At 40.2% G+C, this 21557-nt stretch overlaps 3 protein-coding genes across 3 annotated transcripts; 2 read left to right on the plus strand and 1 right to left on the minus strand.

The window, feature by feature from the left end:
* Positions 1–3291: 3291 nt before the first annotated feature.
* LOC113006681 (uncharacterized) lies at positions 3292–7372 on the minus strand. Its single transcript, XM_080307691.1, has 6 exons — positions 7233–7372; positions 6964–7115; positions 6709–6882; positions 6530–6629; positions 4962–5092; positions 3292–4738 (listed from the first exon to the last, which is right to left on the minus strand). The coding sequence occupies exons 2-6, from the start codon at positions 7012–7014 to the stop codon at positions 4451–4453; spliced, it is 744 nt and encodes a 247-aa protein (XP_080163817.1). The 5' UTR covers positions 7015–7115; positions 7233–7372; the 3' UTR covers positions 3292–4450.
* A 26-nt stretch (positions 7373–7398) lies between these two features.
* On the plus strand, positions 7399–11878 carry polr2g (RNA polymerase II subunit G). The gene is made up of 9 exons (XM_026142794.2): positions 7399–7475; positions 7560–7760; positions 8026–8135; positions 8281–8440; positions 9631–9681; positions 9789–9854; positions 10092–10163; positions 11331–11364; positions 11540–11878. The coding sequence occupies exons 2-9, from the start codon at positions 7749–7751 to the stop codon at positions 11551–11553; spliced, it is 519 nt and encodes a 172-aa protein (XP_025998579.1). The 5' UTR covers positions 7399–7475; positions 7560–7748; the 3' UTR covers positions 11554–11878.
* A 117-nt stretch (positions 11879–11995) lies between these two features.
* Positions 11996–19674, plus strand: eef1g (eukaryotic translation elongation factor 1 gamma). Its single transcript, XM_026142776.2, has 10 exons — positions 11996–12117; positions 12987–13145; positions 13413–13476; positions 13811–13953; positions 14079–14222; positions 14345–14474; positions 15016–15232; positions 16205–16377; positions 18415–18539; positions 19321–19674. The coding sequence occupies exons 1-10, from the start codon at positions 12106–12108 to the stop codon at positions 19477–19479; spliced, it is 1326 nt and encodes a 441-aa protein (XP_025998561.1). The 5' UTR covers positions 11996–12105; the 3' UTR covers positions 19480–19674.
* Positions 19675–21557: the final 1883 nt, after the last annotated feature.

The raw sequence follows: 21557 nt of genomic DNA on the forward strand, positions 1-21557 counted from the left end.
AGCCATTACAAAGGGAAACTTAGTAAGGTCTTTGTTGGAACATATCAAACATGAAACTCTGACTGCTGCCACACCTCATCTGTGAGTCAGCGACTTCTATCATTGTGATGCGTACAGTGACAGCTGCTGCAAAAGGTCTATGAGCTCTATGATCAGGTTTTAGATGTGCAAATTGACTTTTCCATTGCAGCTTTCTTGCATCATGCTTCTGTGCCAAGTTTATTTCTTTCTTAGACTAAATCATTTCTTTCAACAACTCAGCAATCTTTTTTCTACACACTGGGCTCTGCTCATAGTGAGTGAAACCAACCCTTGTCTATTAGGAGATTTACACATGACGAGGAAAAAATATAACTAAAAGTGGACTCCTTACTTAAGTCCATATACAGCTTCCAAGACTTAATGGGTCCGGCACTTAATCTAAACAACCAAAAGCACTTGCCCTTTTCCTGATGGGGGCTCCAAGTGTTCTTTTCTTGAGGTAAATTTTTTTTTATTTATTTATTTAATGTGTGTGTATGTGGAGCCCTGCCTGTGCCCCTCAACAATAACATTTGACTATTAATCACAATTTTGCTAAATAAAAGGTTCTGGTTTGCATCAGTCACATGACTACCATTAACCAATCTCACCGTTAATGGCAGAGCGTACTGGTTATGAGCCGGAAATGAGCTCGCAAAGAGCATGCACATTTTTTGCCACCTGGGCGGTGCGCAGTTGTAGTATGATGAGATTCCATATTAGATTCCTGATGAATGTGGGTTGTTGTTATTCAGCCCGGTTCTATCTGCCCCTTTTTAACTGGAGCACCCGCCCCTTCAAACATCTCTGCACAGCCCTGAAAGCAGGGTATACTTTAGGGTGTTGATACAGTGAGCTAGAAAAGCCAATATCACATGAGCATACATTGTCCTTAGGGATGATATCTGCTTCTGATGAAACCAAAATGTCTTTGGTTATTCATAATATCAGTAAACAATAATATCTCCTTACTTGTAGGCGATGAGTGCTGGGAAGCTAGTAACAGACACAGTAGCCAACTGTTCACACTAAATAACAGCCGTCTCAATGGACAGACTAGATGCACTATTAACCAGGTGTCAGGAATTGGACTGGGGCACTGTTACAATGGCAGGTGGAGTGAGGAAGAAAGGATGATGAATCCAGCCCAGGTCAGGATCTTGCTAACACAAGTTTGCACATAAGGACTCAAAAAGGTTAGCCACACAAAAAGAGGAAATGTCAAGCCATCAAGGGCTGTAACAAATAGATGCTCTGTTTTTCCACCACAGCCATTTCTACTTGCTACTTCCCTCCACTCTGTTTAGCAGCTGTGTGATGGGTTTGCACGATGAGTCTGTAGGGATTAGACTCCCAGATAAGGGGGCAAGTAGCCAGTTAATGTGAAATTCCATCAAGCCAAATTCATGCAAATGACCCCAGCTGCAAAGGCTTACAGAACAGCCTTACTCTACACACAAGCAGACACACACTTTGCTTGACAAAGTATGTGCATATGTAATCCTGCACACATGCATGCTCACATGTATTCTTAACAGTAGCCGACACGTTCTTAACGGAACGATAATGGTCTCATCCTTGTGTCTCTCCATTTGCTAATGTCCCATATGTGCTCACTTGCTAGAAATGAGCTCTTCTGCCTGTCTTCATTCTGTTCACTGCACTGCAAATGGCAAATGTGTCCCTTATGTAGAGATATAGCATCTCGCTTAAAGGAAAAGCGTAAACCTCATTCCTATCCTCAGTTTTAGAGCGTTGAAGACAGGACAGAAAGGTTTTGAGCTGCCTTGGAGTTTGAATTTACAAGTGAACTGCACACAGAGTACCAGAGCAGCGTAACAAGACCACAGCAACAAAATAAGCAAATGCTGAATACACAATTTGGATGCAAAAGAAAATCTATTTAAATATTCAATTAATTTGTCCTACTTTATATTTTTTTTGCCCCTTTTCTTCCTTTTCTCCAAGAAATGCAAAACATTGGAGAAGCTGTCTGACAACATTGAAAGTTGTGTTAAATAAAAGCAGACAAGTCTGCCTGAACATCTATGAGAAGCAACTTCTTCCATAACTTCCCCTCTCATCTTTCCACTCGCCATGTTGGATGACGCAGTAATAACGCAGTAAAATCTGGAGATTGTTCTCAAAAGGTTGACAGATTAACATGACATGAAAAAATGACAAATGAATAAGAGGAATCTGTCAGCACGGGAAAATAATTTCACATTATTTGGTTTCAATATGGGAATATATTGAAGAATTTATCAAATATGCCTAAAGTAAGTGGAGAGATACAACTTCCCACCAAGAAAACCTTACTGTGCAAATTATGATCAATGCAATGTCTAATATCTGTTTGATTCACAGTTTGTCTGCATTTATGTAATTGCCTAAGTGGTCTCGAGTGCCTCATGCTGTAAATCTGGACCCTTTGGACCCCGTCTGGAAACATCTAAGTTATGTTTCATAAATGTTTTCTACTTTGCTTTTTTCCACCTTTGTTTCCACATAACCCCCAACCTCAATTTTCTTTTTCCTTCTGCTCTTTATCATACCCCATTTGATATGTGTGTCGTGCTTTGTTTTATCTCCCTCTGGAGAATAAAGACACTGTGGCAGGCCTGCAGACTCCCCATACAGCTGCCATATAAAACCTTGATTCCTCCATCAAAGTACAGACTACAACAGGAAATGGTTAAAGCTTTCATTTTGAAGGCTTTTCTTATCTTTATGTGCTCAAGCTCAACAAAGCGCAATCGTATCTTATTCTATTCTAGTTACAACATGAATGGTCCAGGGCAGCCTCACATTACTTGTCTTGTCAAGAGACTGTTTTCTCATTTTAACAGTCATAGGACACATGGGGGTCATAAAGGTTGGTGCTTAATGTGAACCTGTAATAGCACATGAGCCATATGACACTTTAACAAATCAATAGGTCTCCCAGGACAGACACAAGGACAAAACTATCTGTGAAATGACCTTTGCTAACATCAGGTGATTCTGTTTCAAATGGTTTAATGACACATCATCTTCTGGCACAGGGATTAAATTTAAATGTGTATATACATAAATAATCCCATTATGCTACAATAAGGATCTGCTCTGGTTGACTTTCAGGGTGTTTATGATACAGAAACTATATTTGTAATTCTTTCCTGTAAGCTTTACACACACAATCTCATGTCCCCTGGTGTGAATATCACCTAAATAGTCTAGTGAGCAGGGAAGTTTTTAGTGCATGAGGAGAGGGGAAAAAAAAAGCAAATCTTCAGGTGATGCATGTTTGACTTTACTTTCTGCTATCAAAAGTGATCAACTTTCAGAGGAAATGCTGGGTACTATACAGAAGTGAGACACTCCAACAGATAAGAGTTACACCAGGAAAAATGATAGCATGATTGCAGCATTTTAAAAAAAAAAAAAAATCTTGGAGATAATTTTCAGCAACATTTAAGCTTTATCTAAAGCTCTTCTTTGTAGGTTTTATTTGCCCATCTTTCACATATGGAATAATTAATGAGTCAGAGGTTACATATAGAAGACAGTGTAAATTCCGATAGGTTCATGAATGCAGCGCCATCTGGTGGTGATAGGAAGCACTTTTCCAAGACTAGGTAATTTCTGTTGACAGCGACAAAGGAGAGACATCTGCAAGTAAAGCCCCATCTTTCACTTGTACACAGAAATTATTGAAAATACAAGCTCACATAAAATCAAGAACTTCATCCCACAGACCGTGTGAAACTGAGGAAATGCAATTTTCCATTTAAACTTTAAAACAAGGTCAGTAAAATACAGAAAAGTCAGTTTCATGACATTTTTTGCCATAGGAAGGGACTCGAAATTGGTTCAAAGTTACCCAATACTTCAGAAATGCATGTCTTCGTGTATCCTGGTATGCTTTTCGTGTACATTGCAATAAACAATTACATGGCAGTGGAGGCTATTAAGGCCTGAGCCAAACAAGCTTTCTCACTTTACACACTGGTCAGATTCAAAGGTCAGAGATGTGTTAACTGCAGAAAAACAAAACAAAACAAAGGGCTACTTCTTAACCTCTCTATTAACCACAACTTAGTGAGTCATGAGCGAATCGGAATAAATCTTAACATAACTATTCATACAAGCCCCATTTAGATGCCTGCACTGCATAACTTGATTTTGGCACAACAAAAAACAAAACAAACAGGCTCAGTCAAGCTACTTAAATCTCAAGTCTACACTCCTGACCTTCAGACTAATTTCAGTGTCAATTTATTTGCCTTTAGCGTGTACACCTGTAGAACAGGCTATCACACCTCATTAAACCACACTTCAAATATCAACAGTCATATGTTGATACAATATAAGAGAATTTCCTTCACCATGAACAGTTTAACATCACATACAGCATTTGACCTAAGACAATCTGTAACATCTCCCTTTCTCAGTTGCCATCGCCCCCCTTGTCCTTGCTCTTGTCCCGTGGTATGCGGCCCAGGTTAAAAAATTCCAGGTTTGGCCTCATGTCTGTGAGATGGGCGAGCCTGTTAGACATGGCAAAGAAAGCAGCAATGGCGGCTATGTCCCAGGCATCCTCGCGGTCAAAGCCCGCTTCCTCCAGAGATTTAAAGTGCTGCTCTGTGATGGTGTCGCAGCGACACACAGCCATGGCAAAGTCCAGCATGGCACGCTCCCGAGGGGCCAGGTCAGCATTTTCATAGTTCACAATGACCTGGAGAAAACAGAGCACCAATTAGACCTACAAGTGTGTTTTGCTGATTTATGGCAATTAAGAAAAACCAAACAGGAAGGTCACATGCAAACAGCATCTGTATTAGAAAGTAAAAAAGAGATGTGACAGACAGCCTAGTTTAAATTTTGCACATCACATAATGAGTGTATATACAAAATACCTTAAAACACCTTTGTTATAATTACCGGATTTAAGATTATACCTGATCACAAAGTGTGGGGTTCTTTGAGTAGATGCGATGCAGAGCACCGTGGGATACCACACAGTACAGACACCTGTTGTAGATACTGGTTGCCACTACAATCAGCTCACGGTCTGCCTTGGTTAATCTACCTGCAAAACAATTGACATTTATAACTATCGGAAAAATACTGAGTCAAAATTACATTTGCTGCATTTAAGGAAAAGGTGCAAACACTTCTCACAAACCTGTTCAAATAACAATCCAGTCCTGTACTAAAAGACTGAAGTGAACCTGATCTAGCTAAAGTTTTACCAATAAATCAGTACACCTGCTACATCTTAGGCGCAATCTCAACTCTGTTTAGAATTAAAGCCAATCTGCTAGACTCTCAGGCTGTGGTGCATTGTTCAGGACAGATTTTATTTTAGATGTACAGACTTGCAGACAAAAAGGCTAATACAAATATGCCTACACCCGGAAAAGTTAATTTACATTGTAGCAACAAAATAGCCAAACAGTGCAAATGGCAGCGATTGTTAATATTAGTGCTGGAACGAGCCATTTCCCACATTGCATGAAGTTTACGTCCCATCTTGAAGGCTTCTCATTAAAAAGAGAATTTTTAACTTTCTGTGAAAGATAATTTGCTGGCGCTGTCCCATTTCTAAGCTACTGAACATTTCTTTTGGACAAACAGTGACTCAGGTTACACATTACCAAAATGATCTGAAATGAAAATAAACACAACTGAAGTTTAAGTCAAGAAAAACAAAACAACCCCTGTTACAGGAATACTCCACAAATATATTGCAGTTGTGATTTCATCATCAATCCCCCGCAGTGCACGCAAGTATGAAAAGAGCTCATTTTACGTATTGCCTAGTATTCATTCATACTAGGCAATATGATGCATTCTTTTTAAAGGTAGCTGCTAAAAATGCATACCAAATCTGCAGCTCTCCTTACTTTTAAAAAGCAAGGCTGGTGCACACAGACAAATAATGGCTTATGGATTCATTGAACCCAGAGTGCTATAGATATCCTGGAATGTGACAGGATTTACATGTGTAGTTTTGCAAGGGTTACAGGTTTTGAATTTTAGAAATGCTTTTCTGAAAGGAACAATTCAACATCCAAATCTAACATCCATCCATCCATCCATCCACACTTTGGCCAATTTAGACTCACCAATTAACCTAACCTCACTAAAGGGTGTCTTTGAAGCCCAAGTGCCCAGAGAGAACATCCAAACGCCACACAGAAGGGCCCTGGACCTCCCTGCTGTGAGGCGACAGTGCTAACCACCACACCACTGTACTGTCTGTCACACACATACACACAGTCACACACACACACGACAATAAACTCCAAAGACTTTCTCATCCCTACTGAAACTACTAAAAAAAGCAAGTTGTGTCACCATGGTTCATGTCAGTCTGGGTGTTGTGTTTCTCAATGGGAAGAGTGGGGCCATTACTGAAGTGTGTGCGCACCTTCTGGGGCCTAACGTTTCCCAGAGTTTGTCAATTCCATTGAATCTCAGACAAAAACGCACCTGCTGCTAGAAAAAAAGACATACAGCACACCTGTGTCCTTGTTCATCAGTTCGTTGTAGTATGCAAAGAAGGCTCTGAACTCTGCCGGTCTGTGAGACAGAACTTTGAAGACATTGGGCAAAAATCCTCCCTGTAAGGAAACACAGGTTTAACGGGGAGCAGAATCAAGTTCAGCAGACTTAAAGACCTTGAACGCCTCATATGTAAACCTTTGATTCCACTTCTTCCATAAGCTCCACTATATCATACGGCAGATCTTTCTTGTAAGGAATTGGGTATCGGCTGATCTTCTCTGGTGGAGAGCCACTGGAGGAACATCTGGTACACATCGCTGCTGCCACCTCCCCCTTCCCCCGTAATAAGCAACCTGAACGGAGAGACACCTGCAGGGAGGACAGCGCAGTCACGTAAAACCACCCATAAAGTGCGCTTTCTACAAAGTGGAAAAGTGTGGAACAACTTACAAGCTGTGTCAGATGAGGGCGGAACAGCTTCGAGACGAGGTTACTCGCCATGTCAGTCAGCAGAAACTGGAGGCTGGTGTGAGATTAATCTGATCGTCAGTCAGCTACTGCTGTATCCAGGCGGAGTGGTTTTCAAGGAAGTCAGACTAATCCTTAAGAGGCACAAAGTTAGAGCTAATGTCGCTAAGTTAAGCAGGGATATTTACCTATCCAGCTTTAAGTCGACTTCACAGTGCGTCACATTACACAATAACTGAAGCAGTATTTACCATTAATCAGCTATCGTGTTAGCAAATATCTCGTTTTTGCTTCGTTTATATGTCAGACGTTAACAGTCTCGTGGAAAACAAACCAATCAAAACCCAGTATGGAGGCACGCCTGCTGCACGTCCACACCCTCACGCACTAGTCCTCCTCACCGACAGGGGTCAGTCTGTGACTGGATTGAAAAGGTTAGCCTGATTGCTGTGGGTCGTTTAAATAGTTAATTAAGCGATGCGTAGATAAGGCAGGTAAAATATTTAAATTGTTATTATATTTATTGTTTAACTTAACTTGTGATTATTACATTTAACTTTCGTGTCTATCAAAATTAGAAAAGAAAAGCGATACGCTCCTGAGAGACAGAACTGAGGGTAACAACTTCCCAACATCGACCTCTGACTCGGAAGTGACTTTGTTAGGAACAAACGAGCGGCTGGTTTTCATTCAATACACGAAAAAACATCTTTTAGAAAATATAATAAAACGATTTTTGAGTTGGGACTAAACGTAAACAGACCGAAATGTTTTACCATGTAAGTATTTGTATTGCTCTCTGTATATAATCGCTAACAGCAGTCTGGTTCTGTCGTTGATACAAGTTTGGCTGGCGTGCTTGTAGCTACTGTAGCTTTGTAAAACTTTATCGTATACCCTTAAAAGCTGTTATCACTGTTGCGCTTTTATAGTCGTGTGGAGATGCTACAAGTGTTTTTTCTCTTGTTTTTGAACGGCAGCAGAATAGCTTGAGCAGTGACGTTGTCCACGGCAAGCTAATTTACAAAAGCCTTGTTTTCACAGATTTCTTTGGAGCACGAAATCTTACTACATCCGAGATATTTTGGTCCGAATCTGCTGAACACCGTGAAGCAGAAGCTCTTCACAGAGGTCGAGGGGACCTGCACTGGCAAGTGAGTGACTCTTGTGTTTGACTTAAAAATAGTTTAAAACAAAGGCTAAAAAGAAGCTGAAATTTGACCAGTGGCTTCTGGAAACCTGGGCCACAGATGGAGGTTGTTTTGCAATTTGAATAATTTGTTTAATTCTGTCTTGCAGGCATGGCTTCGTCATTGCCGTTACCACCATTGACAACATCGGTGCTGGCGTAATCCAACCAGGCAGAGGTTTTGTCCTCTATCCAGTCAAATACAAGGCCATTGTCTTCCGTCCGTTTAAAGGAGAAGTTGTGGATGCAGTGGTCACTCAGGTTAACAAGGTGAGGGGCAGGTTTAGAGTCTTAAAACACAGTTTTCATACCATGCTGTAGGAAAGTATTTGCCCCCTCTCTGATTTCTTAGTTTTTTGTTTGTTTGTGTGTTTGTTTGTTTTTTGCATTTTTGATAATCAAAAAAAATTGTATCAGAGAGAGGATTAATATTTAACTTGAGTAAATACAAAATGCCGTTTTAAATGAATTCCTTTATTAAAGGGGGGGGCTATCCAAAACCTAGTTGGCCCTGTGTGGAAAATAATTCCTGCTACATTTTAAATCCTATATTAAATATGACGAATCATTTTGGAATTTAATTTTTTTTTTGGAAAGTTGAGTTCAGTTTCACTACCCACACCCAGGGCTGATCACTGTCAAATCTGTTGACTCAAGTACTCACTTAACTTGTTGGGATTTCTATGTTTGTTTGTTTGTTTTTACCTTACAAAATAAAGTGCCTTGAGGCAACTGTGGCACTAGATATATAAAACTGAATTGAATTGAAGTAGGACTGGTCTGACAAAGTGATGTAGGCTAAAAGATCTCAAAAAGCAACACACTAAAGAAACTCAAGAACAGATGAGAAACAAAGTCATTGACACACGTGAGTCTGGGAAGGGTTACAAAGCCATTTCTAAGGTTTTGGGACTCCACTGAACAACAGTGAGAGCGTTTAACTACAAATGGAAAAATGCATTCAGCTGTCTGTGCATTGAGGCTCTCTGTGACTTGGGTTATGCAGTAGAACAATGAGTCAAAACAAGTACACCTCTGGATGGTTAAAAAACTAAAATGAAAGTTTTGGAGTGGCATAGTGAAAGTCTGGACTTAAATCAGATTGATATGCTTTGGCATCACCTTAAACAGGCCATTCATGATTGAAAACCCTCTAATGTGGCTAAATTCAAAATAATTCCGGAAAGAGAATTGGGCCAAAATTCCTCCAAAGCGATGTAAAACATTGCAAATGCAATAGTGGCACGAAAAGTTACTTTTTTACACCGTGTATTCCATCCATCCTATAAGATGTAGAAATATAAAAAAAATTGTACTTCTGAATTTTCTGAATCATTTTAACAGCCAAACTGTTAAACTAAATGTGTCCAGTTTTAAGAAGGAAGTCATGAATTGCTGAAAAAGAATAGTGTTCTGTCTTCCTTTTGAAATGTTTCTAAATATGTCTGTAATTCTTACAGGTCGGATTGTTCACAGAAATAGGTCCCATGTCCTGCTTCATCTCTCGCCACGTGAGTCAGCAAGATATTTACAATTGTGTTTAATTAGTTGTCATTTAGTGCACTTTGCAGTATTTATGTTGTTTGTAATTCAATCTCATGATACATTTCTTTTGCAGTCGATCCCCATAGAAATGGACTTTGACCCCAATTCTAATCCACCCTGTTATAAGACAGTTGATGAGGTATTGTTTCATTGTTAAGTTGAAACAATAATTGTGTTACAGAAACATGTATTAAAATACATTTCTCTTCTTTGCCTTTATTGGCTTTTAAAATAAAGTTAAAGTTATCATTATTATGTGTTTAAAAAAAAAAGTTTTCAGCAAACTCAGACATGTGTTCACATTATAGTGAAGATAAAGGTTAAAACACAAGTGTCAGTTTTGCATTTAAGGATGTTTCTTCCTCTTATTTTTAAGGACATTGTAATCCAGCAAGATGATGAGATCCGGCTGAAGATTGTGGGAACCAGAGTGGATAAGAATGACATTGTAAGTGTTTGTTCTTATTTTTTGAAAAACTTCTTCACCCCAAGTTTGTTACTCTTCTTTAGTTAAGTACTTCATATAAACTTAAGCCAGAGTTAATTTCCTATAAATATAAAAGATGTTCATAGTTACAGGCTCTGAAAAGTTAAGGCAGTGCAGAAGTGCCTTACACCTAGTTTTGGTCACAGGATTGATTGTGCCACAACCAACTCATAGTTTATGACTGGGTTGTGGCTCTTCTCCTGAATTATATGTCTCACCTCAACATCAGTGCTGGTGTAGAAACGGGAAAAATCGAAACACAAAGCAAAGCGATCGCTGAGTTTTCTCCAGAAAGTTTTGCTTTTTTCCAACTCTTCCAGCATCTCCCTCTCTGTAATTGGGGAATCTCTGAGCTCCTGCACTAATATATTATTAAAATGGTGGTAAGGACTGACCTGCTTTTACCCTTGTGTCTTCAACCTGGGCTGCACAGGCTATGCCATGTGTGCCAGGTTACAAAAATCACACCTGGTTTATCAGGGCCAGTGTAGTGTGTAGTTGATGGCACTATTGCGCCTTTTTGTGTATGTATTTCATTACAGACAAGCATACCAACTGCATGTTGCAGGATGTGGATAACGCTGTGTGTTGGTTGAATGCCGATTGGTTGACAAGTGGGCCAAAATGGGGAAGAGAGCGACCACAGAGTTCTCCACGAATAGGAGAAGTGTGGAAAAAAACCCTCAAAATGTCAAAGATTAAAAAGTACAGCATTAAAAGTACAGACTGTAGCTGCAGTGGACACTTTTTCATTGTCTCTAGAACTCTGTTTCACTTCCTCTCGTATGTTAATTTGGTCCAACTGGCTGATCAACATCGCAGGCAAGAGTTGCCCATAGACGGGTTGCACCACCCACTTTGTACTCTGTCCCCATCAACAGCAGACATTCTTTGCCAGTCGATGTGCTGTCTGCAAACTGCCAGTGCGCTACAACTGTCTTTGTTCAGGGCATACTTATTAAAGTGTATGGTTCAACAGTCAGATCACTTGTCACATCCAGTTTACAGACGCCAAGACGGTAACAGTGAAAAATCTCAGCTCAACAAATCAATGTGGGATGCCATTGTGCCTTCATCAATCTTTTATACTTAAAACTATATTAAAACAAAGTTTTCCTTGTTTTTCAGTTTGCCATTGGATCTCTCATGGATGATTATCTGGGTAAGTTATTAGACCACAGTACATTGTCAGATGGGTCATAGATCTGCTTTTTTGTTGTTGTTGGTTTAGTTTGGTTATGATTATTTGCACATAAAAACAACAAGAACAAACAAAAATAATGGTGTATGTTTTTTTTTTTTTTTTTTTTAAACTTACCATCTGTATTTTGTTTCAGGTCTTGTGAGCTGATTTTCTTCTGAGGAGCAAGAAACAGTGGGACTTTATTGCGTTGTATCTCAGTTTGTCTGTCTTAATTACTATTAAGACAGACAAATTACTATTTTTCTTCTGTTCTGGTATGGAGATGGGGGCCAAGCCCTATAGGCACATCATGTTATTATGCTGTACAGCCTACATTTTTTTTTAATGGAAATGTTGTAAGAGTGTTAACAAATTTACTTAAAAATTGCTAACGAATAGAAGTATCCATATTAGTAGTGTTTGTTATTTTGAATGCTCATCATTCCTACATATTTTTTGCTTTTGCTGTAATAAAATATTTAATTTGTTCTTACATCCTTGTGTCAGTGTATGTTTATCTCCCTGTGTTAGCTACAAATGCTATTTGTGAAGGTACTAAGTTTTTAAGTCATGTTTGGATGTTTTGAAATGTGACCAGGCAGCTTTATCCATGCCGTTCAGAAGAATTGTGAACGCGGATATTTCAAGAACGCGCACGTCATTTGGCCGTAAATACGTCAGTGAAGTGCGCCGTCGTTCTTTCTTTCTCTCGTCCTGAAGATGGCGGCAGGGGTGAGTAAGATGGAGAGATGGCCAGCTATAGTGCTTACTTTTAGGTTTCCTGCTGCAATCCGCTAAAAATCAGATGCATCTGCCCTCTTACTGAGTAGCTTTTCACACAGACATTGCTTTCGGAGTGTTTTCTAGCTTTTATAGGGGATATTTGTAAACAATACCATTCAGTATTCCTCCTAACACAGGTTAGCTGTTGCTAACGATGCATTGTAAGTGGAAGACTCCGCTCTCTTAGCTCAGGGTTGTGCCACGTTACCTTACCTATTCATCACTTTGAAAACCTCCTCCTCACATCATACGCTTTTTTTCCCTCTTTTTTTTTTACCTGAGGGTATCGCTACAGTTCAGTTTATTTAGTCTCAATTCTGCCGTATATTTAAATTTATTCTCCGAAGTTAAGCGACTCGGTGTTAAGGAACAGCTTATTTGTCAAGAGAGCGTTTTAAGCCACGTGAAAATAATTTATTTATTTTAGATAACTGATTAACAGAAATGCGGTATTCCGTGCAAGTCAGCATGTATTTCAGCTTCATCATGCTCCATAGCCTAATCAGCCAGATTTTAATTGGTCCACCCTTTTAATTTGGATGGGATCCTTTTATTTGTGACACTAAAACAAATTAAATGCTGCCTCTTAACGGGTTTGATAGATTGCTTACCAATTTTATCCAAGTTTACATGCCTTAAGTAGAATTAGAAAACCGACAGAAGCCTGTTCAGGACTCAGTATATACATTAGTAAAACACCAGGCTATTTCCTGAAAGTCATTCATAGGCCAATCAAATGGTTAGACATCCAGCTTGAAAAGGTGTGGTGCATATATATGCAGTTTGCTTTTAAAAACAGTTGTCTTCTGTCCTTTCAGACTCTGTACACGTACCCAGAGAACTGGCGGGCCTTTAAGGCCCAGATTGCAGCCCAGTACAGTGGTGCTCGCCTCAAAGTTGCCACGAGTGCCCCTGCCTTCACCTTCGGGCAGACGAACCGTACTCCTGCCTTCCTCAACAACTTCCCTCTGGGCAAGGTAAGTACAGCTGGCTTAATCAATTCAATGTATCAATTCCCTTAAATATGCATTTTTGCTTTGCTTTTAGAGCCTCTCTTTTTTTCCTTCCCACACGAATAAGGTTGACTCGTTATTTGTCAAATGCAACTTATGAGCTGGGATTTAACCAGTTTGACAACACACCCTTTTATGTTTCGTAGCTAACAGATCTGCACATGCACCGCTTTGTTCTCTGACTTAAAAACACATTGAATGTGTTCAAATGAGTAGTTGTGTCATTTGTAGGTACCTGCCTACCAGGGAGATGACGGCTTCTGTCTGTTTGAGAGTAATGCCATTGCTCACTACTGTAAGTCTCACATTTAATAATAATTAAGTGGCTTGAATTCTACACTCTTGTTTTAGAAAATTGCTCAGGGATGCAGTTAATTCAGTCTAGAATTTGTGATGGGATACAGCACTCAATCAGCAAAACATTTAAATTCACAGGACATTTCTTGACTCAAGGGTTTATCATCATATAGATGGGTCAGACCACATTACTAGTTATATCTATACAGTTTTACCTCTAGTGTATTAAGAAAATCTTAAAATGCTGAAGTTGTACTATAATTTTTTTTAAAAATCAGAACGACTGTGAAACCATAACAGCAACTTTCCTTTTTAAAATCTTGTGTGCGTAGTGAGCAATGATACCCTACGCGGTTCCACTCCTCAGGCGGCAGCCCAAGTGCTGCAGTGGGTGAGCTTCGCTGACTCAGAGATCATCCCTCCTGCCAGCGCATGGGTCTTCCCCACTCTGGGAATCATGCAGTTCAACAAGCAGGTATACAGCTCAGTGTTTCTTAGTTGAAACAATGGCTTCCTAGAGGACTGCACCCTGTTGTTGCACCTTGGTACTGGAAAATAAGATTTACAGTCATTTTTCTTTCTTTTTCTTCCACTGTCCAGGCCACCGAGCAGGCCAAGGAGGATGTGAAAAAGTTCCTTGCTGTGCTGAACCAACACCTGAACACCCGTACCTTCCTTGTGGGAGAGAGGGTCACCCTTGCAGACATCACCGTGGCCTGCTCCATGCTCTGGCTCTACAAACAGGTTTGTCACAGACGGCTGCACCTTGCGGTACCTTGGAGCCTAATGGCAATACTTCATCTCTGTAATGAAATTTGGGGAGGAAGTTGCACCAGAAGCCATTAACACCTCACTGTTCCCTGTAGGTCCTGGAGCCTTCTTTCCGTCAGCCCTATCCCAATGTGACCCGCTGGTTTGTCACCTGTGTCAACCAGCCACAGTTCAAGGCTGTCCTGGGAGAGGTCAAGCTGTGTGAAAAGATGGCCCAGTTTGACGGTGAGTCACCAGCAGTTAGATCAGAAGGCATACATGTTAGACAGTATGAACTCGTAGCCTAAGTGTCTGAAATGTTTAAAAGCAAAAGTCCACACCATTGTTGTTTAAATGATAGTTGGAAAAGCTGCATTCACTGCTAATATTTGAGTTATTTGCACAATTGGATTCTTCAAAAATAATAGTAATACTGTATCACTTTGACAACTGAATTTTGTGGGTAATTATCTTCCAATCACCTCGCTGGTGAGGGATCTCAGAGTAGAACCCAATTTAAGAATCTAGTATTACACCCGATCGTGCTGCCAAGTTTAAGGTGCACAATGGAGTCGGGCCATACTTCACACTGCCCCCCCCCAAGCATTGTCTTTGAGGCTATTTGAAGTTAAGAAAAAAAAAAAAGTTTGCATATCTGATTTAATTCACGCCAATACTAACACAGCTAAAATCAGCCATTGTTGGGCAAATGATTTGAGGGCAGGCTCCTTCCCAACAGATACAAAACCAAAGACGGAACATGACTTTCACTGCTTTGTTCTTCCAGCCAAGAAATTTGCTGAGATGCAGCCCAAGAAGGAGACTCCTTCTAAGAAAGAGAAGGGAGGAAAGGAGGCTGGCAAGCCCCAGGAGAAGAAAGAGAAGAAGAAGGAAGAGAAAAAGGAAGAGAAGAAGCCTGATCCTGAAGAGGAAATGGATGACTGTGATGCTGTTTTGGCTGCAGAGCCTAAAGCCAAGGACCCCTTTGCACACCTGCCAAAGAGGTAGAGAGATCTTTTTTCTTTTGTGTATACATTTCATCATTCAGAATTTGTTTCGCTGTAAGCTCACACCTTGTATGGTAATTAAAAATCTATAATGTGGAGTCAATCTGCAAGTGTTGGGTGTGACCCTTTACCCCAGTAGTTTTCCCTAAAGGCTTCTCTGCCTTTAAGAGTGTTAATCAGTTGGTGAAGGCCTATTTCTCTATTGTGCATCTGTAGCAGTCTTTGGCATATTGATCATTTAAAACTCGTTATGTGGTTTCACATGTTGAGTTTTGACATTCCTATGCTGTGGAAAGATGGTCCCCTATCATTTGGCAAGACTGTGCCCATTTAATGGCACCAAGTCTTAATCTAACAGGGGAAAATAAAATCAAGACCACATTCATCCCAGTCATCTCTGAATTCAGTGAGTAAAAGGCTGGTTCATGCTGTGGCCACAAACAGAATGTAACTTTGAGATGCATAGTTGCCCTTCAAGGTTGACTGTATATCTGTGTGTCAGCTGGCTTAGGTCTGATTAAATTTTTTTTTTGGGGGGGGAGGGGGGGGGTTGACTGTGCAGACTTGTCTGCAGAGAAATTTACATTACAATTTGCAAACTATGCGTATACCCCAGGCAGTGGACTTGGAGAAGTATAAAAGGAACGACTACTTGGTCACGTCGTCTCCAGCTGTCCATGTCTGCAACAGAATATAATCAAGGCTTTATGGTATTTAAAGATTCTCTTTGAAGTAAAGATGGTGGAGTCATGTGGGTATTTATAAACTCGGGTTATTGTCAGTGGCAAATCCTGGCTTTAAACGTCCTTTTATAGTCCTGTAGGACCCACAAAATGGTTGTAGGCATTCAGTAACTGTTCCTACATTAATTTTTTTCCAGTGATCTCAATCTAATTTCTGCACCTTGTTCTCTTCACCTTGCATGTACACGGATCACATAACTCGTGTCATTTCCTTTTTTCATTTTAGCGCATTTGTTATGGATGAGTTCAAGAGAAAGTATTCCAACGAGGACACCTTGACCGTAGCCATTCCCCACTTCTGGGAGCACTTTGACCGTGAGGGCTACTCAATCTGGCACAGCCAGTACAAATATCCCGAGGAGCTCACACTTACCTTCAAGAGCTGCAACCTTATCACAGGTGAGACTCAGCAGCAGCCATTTTATATAACACCTTTGGTCTCATTAGTATCTAAAGTTACTTTATTATTATGGTTGTTTATTGGTTGGAAAGCAAACGCAGAAAAGGCTTTATTTTCTTCCCTGGTCTTACATCTTTCTTTGCTACTTCATGTGCTGGCATGAATTTCCTCCATCTGTTTAGGTTTGCTCCTATGGCCCAGGAACAAGTTGGGATCAGAGGCAGTCGTGTGCATATGGGAATTTTTCTGAAAGTCTGTAGACTTCTAAGACGGCTCTCATGTAGCCTTAAAGAGGGGATTAGAGGAGACAGTGCTGGGACTTGCTACACAGGACAGATCATTTTAAATGCATCTTAACTTGTGTTCTTGTTGACTGCAGTGGGTACTGCTGGTTTTCTCAGTCCTGGTGAAGATTTAGGTTTTAGTCTCATTTAAATCATTTGGACTGATTCTGGGTTGGAATTAGGGCTGCCACGATTTGTCGACTAGTCAAGATTACGTCGACTATCAAAATCGTCGACGACTGATTTAATAGTCGACGTGTCGTTTGAAGCTTTGTAAGATCGCAAAAGATGCAGGAATAATAGCAGGATTTAAGAGTGTAATAACGGACTGAAACAGAAGATGGCAGCACAGCATGTACAAGGATGCCAGCTGCCGTTAAACCCCGAAGAAGAAGAAGCAGCTGTGTCCCAGAATTCATAGCGCGGCCCAGCTTAGTTTCCAACAATGGCGGTAGCTAGTTAGTTTTAATATTACTCTTATTATTCTTTCTGGGTCACAAAATAAACGTTTAACATATTTTCAGGCGAGAATGTAGCTGTGTAAACCTCAAATATCGGCTCAGTTTATCAGGACACCACATATTTTCAAAAGCGCTCCGACGTTTTCGGAGACGTCTGTTACCCACTAGCTCGATAGCTAGCCGGGGGCTAGGTCACTAGCGCCGTGAGAACACCGGACTCCCGGCAAATTGTTTTCAAACCCACCGCCGTCTTTCGCGACTCAGGTTAAATATATATGAGTCACTTAGATAAATTAAAAATGTTGTTGTTTGGCTTTTTTTATTTTTATTTTTTTATTTTATTTTATTTGTTCCTGAGTAAATCGGTTTGGCTGAGATTAAAGTTATAGTTTTTACACAGCTGAATAAACGTCAAGCAGACAGCTGATTATCAGAAGTGTGAGATGCTGGAGAATATACTCCAGTGTCCTGTTATATTTTAGATAGCAAGGAGTTTATTAAACTTTACCGAAACAATCTGCAAATTTCATTAAAATTGAATAAACTATCATCTTGTCTTTATTTTTAGTTAGCACCTTAAAAGCTTAAAGCTGTAAGCTAATGATAGTTATATAAGAGCAGATGCTGCTGGTGCAATAAGCTGTAGTTTTACGTCCAGTGGATGATGATCTGATTAGTCGACTAATCGCATAAATAATCGGTGACTAGTCGACTATCAAAATAATCGTTTGTGGCAGCCCTAGTTGGAATTTAATCCTGCAGTTTTTCAGGAAAGCTGATTACACCAGTTTTCAAAGAATGTGTAAATTGGGACAAACGGGCTTGGCACTGCTAAAACCATGATTTGTTTTTTAAAAATAAGTGTTAAGTACCTTTTTGTCAAATGTTAAATTGGTCATCTTCAGGTCTTCAGTGACGTTCTTGTAAGGAGTTTGGACATGTTTGAATCAACTTCAGAAACGGGTCTGTACTACAATTAGGAGAAAAGCAATTATTCCCCTGTCATTGGGCAAGGCAGTGTCCTGTCATGACACACAGTCTTAATCAGACGGGGGAAGAGAAACTGCAAGCCATATTCATCCCAGTCATCTCTGTTTTAAGTGAGTTTAAGGCTGGTTCATGCTGTGGTCACATTAAACAGGATCAGAATTGCCCCACAGGCAATTTGTTTTTTTGTTTTTGTTCTACATGTAGAGAGACAGAAGTTCCTTTAGATATGGATCAAATAGAAGATGTCCTTGACGTGTTGATAAAAATCAAAATGTCTCAAATCTCTGATTGTACCTCACAGGTATGTTCCAGCGCCTGGACAAACTCAGAAAGAATGCCTTTGCCAGTGTCATCTTGTTCGGCACCAACAACGACAGCAGCATCTCTGGCATCTGGGTCTTCAGAGGCCAGGAACTGGCCTTCACTGTAAGTATTAGATTTTAAACGTGCTTTGATCAATGTTCTGATTTGATAATATCCCCAGTGTTTCTCACATTGATTTGGGCATTTCCTCATGTGTCGAGGTGAAGTGCATGGATTGCAGCTCTGTTAGGATTAACGTTCCAGTCAGTGTTTTTAAATTACCCCTGTTTTTGGGCAAGGCAGTGTCCCATTATGACACGCAGTCTTAATCTAACGGGGGAAGAGAAACTCAAGACCATATTCATCCCAGTCATCTCTGGTTAAGTGAGTAAAAGGCTGGTTCATGCTGTGGCCACAAACCGTATTGCAGTTTAAGACAATTGTCCTTGAATAAAGACAGATTTAGTTGTGCAGGTATTTGTTGGTTACTGACCTAAGCTGACTTTTGAACTCTGTGGATTGTCATGTCTATTTTAGGCAGCAAAACATTGCTTTTGTGCAGTGGACATGTGCACACACTAAACCTTACCTTTAAATTTCAAACTATAATTATTGATACTGCTGTATTTAGGCTGTTGTCACGGAAAACCACTCTGTTGTATACAGTTGTTGTGAAAATGGGAAAAAAAAACCATTTGAGGAATGTTGAGATCTGGCATTCATATAAAGTGTCCCGTAGCCTACATGGTCTGCATTTGAATGCATTCTGTTACGGTTCACCTATCGCCTTGATAGGTAGGATGGAATGTGTCATCTAAAATCGGATAGTGATGTTGATGATATATTTTTGGATTAAAAGCTGAGGGTAATTAACTTGAATTCAATTTGTGACTTTCCTTCCCAGCTCTCTGAAGATTGGCAGATTGACTACGAATCATATGACTGGCGCAAGCTGGATCCAAACAGTGAAGAGTGCAAAACCATGGTAAAAGAGTACTTTGCCTGGGAGGGAGACTTCAAGCATGTGGGTAAAGCCTTCAACCAGGGCAAGATCTTCAAGTGAGAGGACACTGATAGTCAACAAAAGCACTCTGCGCTTCTGCTCTCCAACACTTAAAACCAATGGACATTGAGCCACACATGCTTACTTACCTGCAGGAATGACAGTATTTGAAGACAAGAATGAAGTTTCTCTGTGGCCTTCAAAGTGGTTTTCTGGTTGTTTGACGTGCGAAATAAAGCATTTCCCTCAATGCTATCTCTCTCTTTGATGTCCATTGTGTGTGAATTCAATCTGAATGTATTTCTGTTAAGTTTTGTTTTGAGAATAAGCAAACAAATATTTGGGTTTTCTTAACTTCATGCGTACCAAAAACAGAAAATGACCTTGCAGTCTATGGTACAACAGTGCCCACACATGCTAATAGGCAGTGGTTAGGTTTTGAAACATGCAATGAAAAATTCAACCAGAAGAGGTCAGTAAAATACTGCATTTTGGCTTTATCCAGTTACTTAACCTTGGGCTCAGCAGGCATCTTGTGATGCACTTCTGCAGCTGATTTTGTGACTCATCAGGATTAATGTCTAGCTGTCTTGGAACATGTATAGGGCGTTTTTAAATTTCTAACTCTTGCAAACCATATGTGGGTTTACTATACAAATGGTAAGCCAACTTAAAACTAGATTCTTCAAGTCCCTGTAGAGGGCAGGCAAAGACTTAACATTGAAGGCTATTGAATACAGCACATCTGGTAGAGAAAATGGCTGGGCTGAGCTCTGTGGTTTGAGAATATGGGAATGTTGTCTGCCTTAAACTATGGGTTCTTGTTTTGAAGTAGTCTGTGCTCCCCTAAGGAGATGACTGAAACAAATCTTTATAAGGAACTCTTGGATACACGAGGGCAAGGGCCATTCACATAAAATCTGTGCTTTGTTATCATGTTTACGCCATGAAAACAAAACACTAAACTTGATAAGCATCAATAAAATGTGTTTCAGTTTTGGAGTTGACAGTGGTTGAAAAGGCGCATGGACTCCAAAGTAAAACAATTCTTTAAGACTTAGAAGTTCAGAGCAGATTTTCACATTAAACTTTAACTTCTTTAAAGCTCCAAATGCGCATGTAAATATGTAGTCTGTAAGTGGAAAATGATTTTTTATTTTTGACAATGATAAGTGTGCGTGCAGGGCTGATATAAAAATGTAGAGAGAGCCACACCCCAGTCCAATGCTGAAATACCATGTTTCAGAACCTACTTCTGCAAGTTGGTATTGCTAGAGTAAAAAAAGAGGAAAAGAAAGCAGGGATAACCATAATCCACAGTTTCCTGTGTGGTACATCAATTTACTTGTTTTTTTAACATCTGCCTGAATGCCCAACTCAAAGCTAAACTCTTTCTTTTGTAATGGCAGATGCTTTGAATAAATTTTGTCTGTTGGCGCTGAACTGTGAGCACAAAGCTTTTGTCTTCATCGGACACACCCAACCATATGAAAGTTTGTTGAACACACTTGATCATTTGTTGTTGAAATTTCCCCACACCTGCTGCCCGGCGTTTCTTTGTTTGTCGCAGCATTGTCTGTTACAAGTGGTTGCAGGTGAAACGGTGCACCTGGACGAGCCCGTGTAATGAATGCAGATTATTCAGGCACATATTGATTTAACTTCCCTTTAATATCAAACATGTGACACATTTAGTACGCTTGACTGTGGTTTGATCACTGAAGTGTTGCGCATTAAACTTTATAACTTCTCGGGTGGATGCAGGGGCTTTCTTTCTGACGCACTCATCCACACACTCATGGGAGATGCACAGGAGAGGACTCTCATCTCAGAGTGAGTCAGATGTGTGATTTTTTTCCTACTTGCTAAGCGTGATTCAAGATCATTTTGGCGCAACCATCTTCCACCATGGTGTGGAATCAGGGAAGCCATTTTAGTTTGTTCTGTAGTCTCATGGAAATCAGAAAATGGAAATGTTCCCACAACAGCCAAGCACCCAAGTCCTTGAACACATGACTCACTCATCCTGTGGATCACGGTGGAAGAGGGCTGTAACTTGAGCAAATAACTTTGACTTCACTCGCACCACAGCGGCAGTTACAAAAGTGCTGAAGGATAACCCTTTGATTGCTGAAGGA

This window comes from Astatotilapia calliptera, chromosome 2, assembly GCF_964374335.1.
Source record: "Astatotilapia calliptera chromosome 2, fAstCal68.1, whole genome shotgun sequence".
Taxonomy (NCBI): Eukaryota; Metazoa; Chordata; class Actinopteri; order Cichliformes; family Cichlidae; genus Astatotilapia; species Astatotilapia calliptera.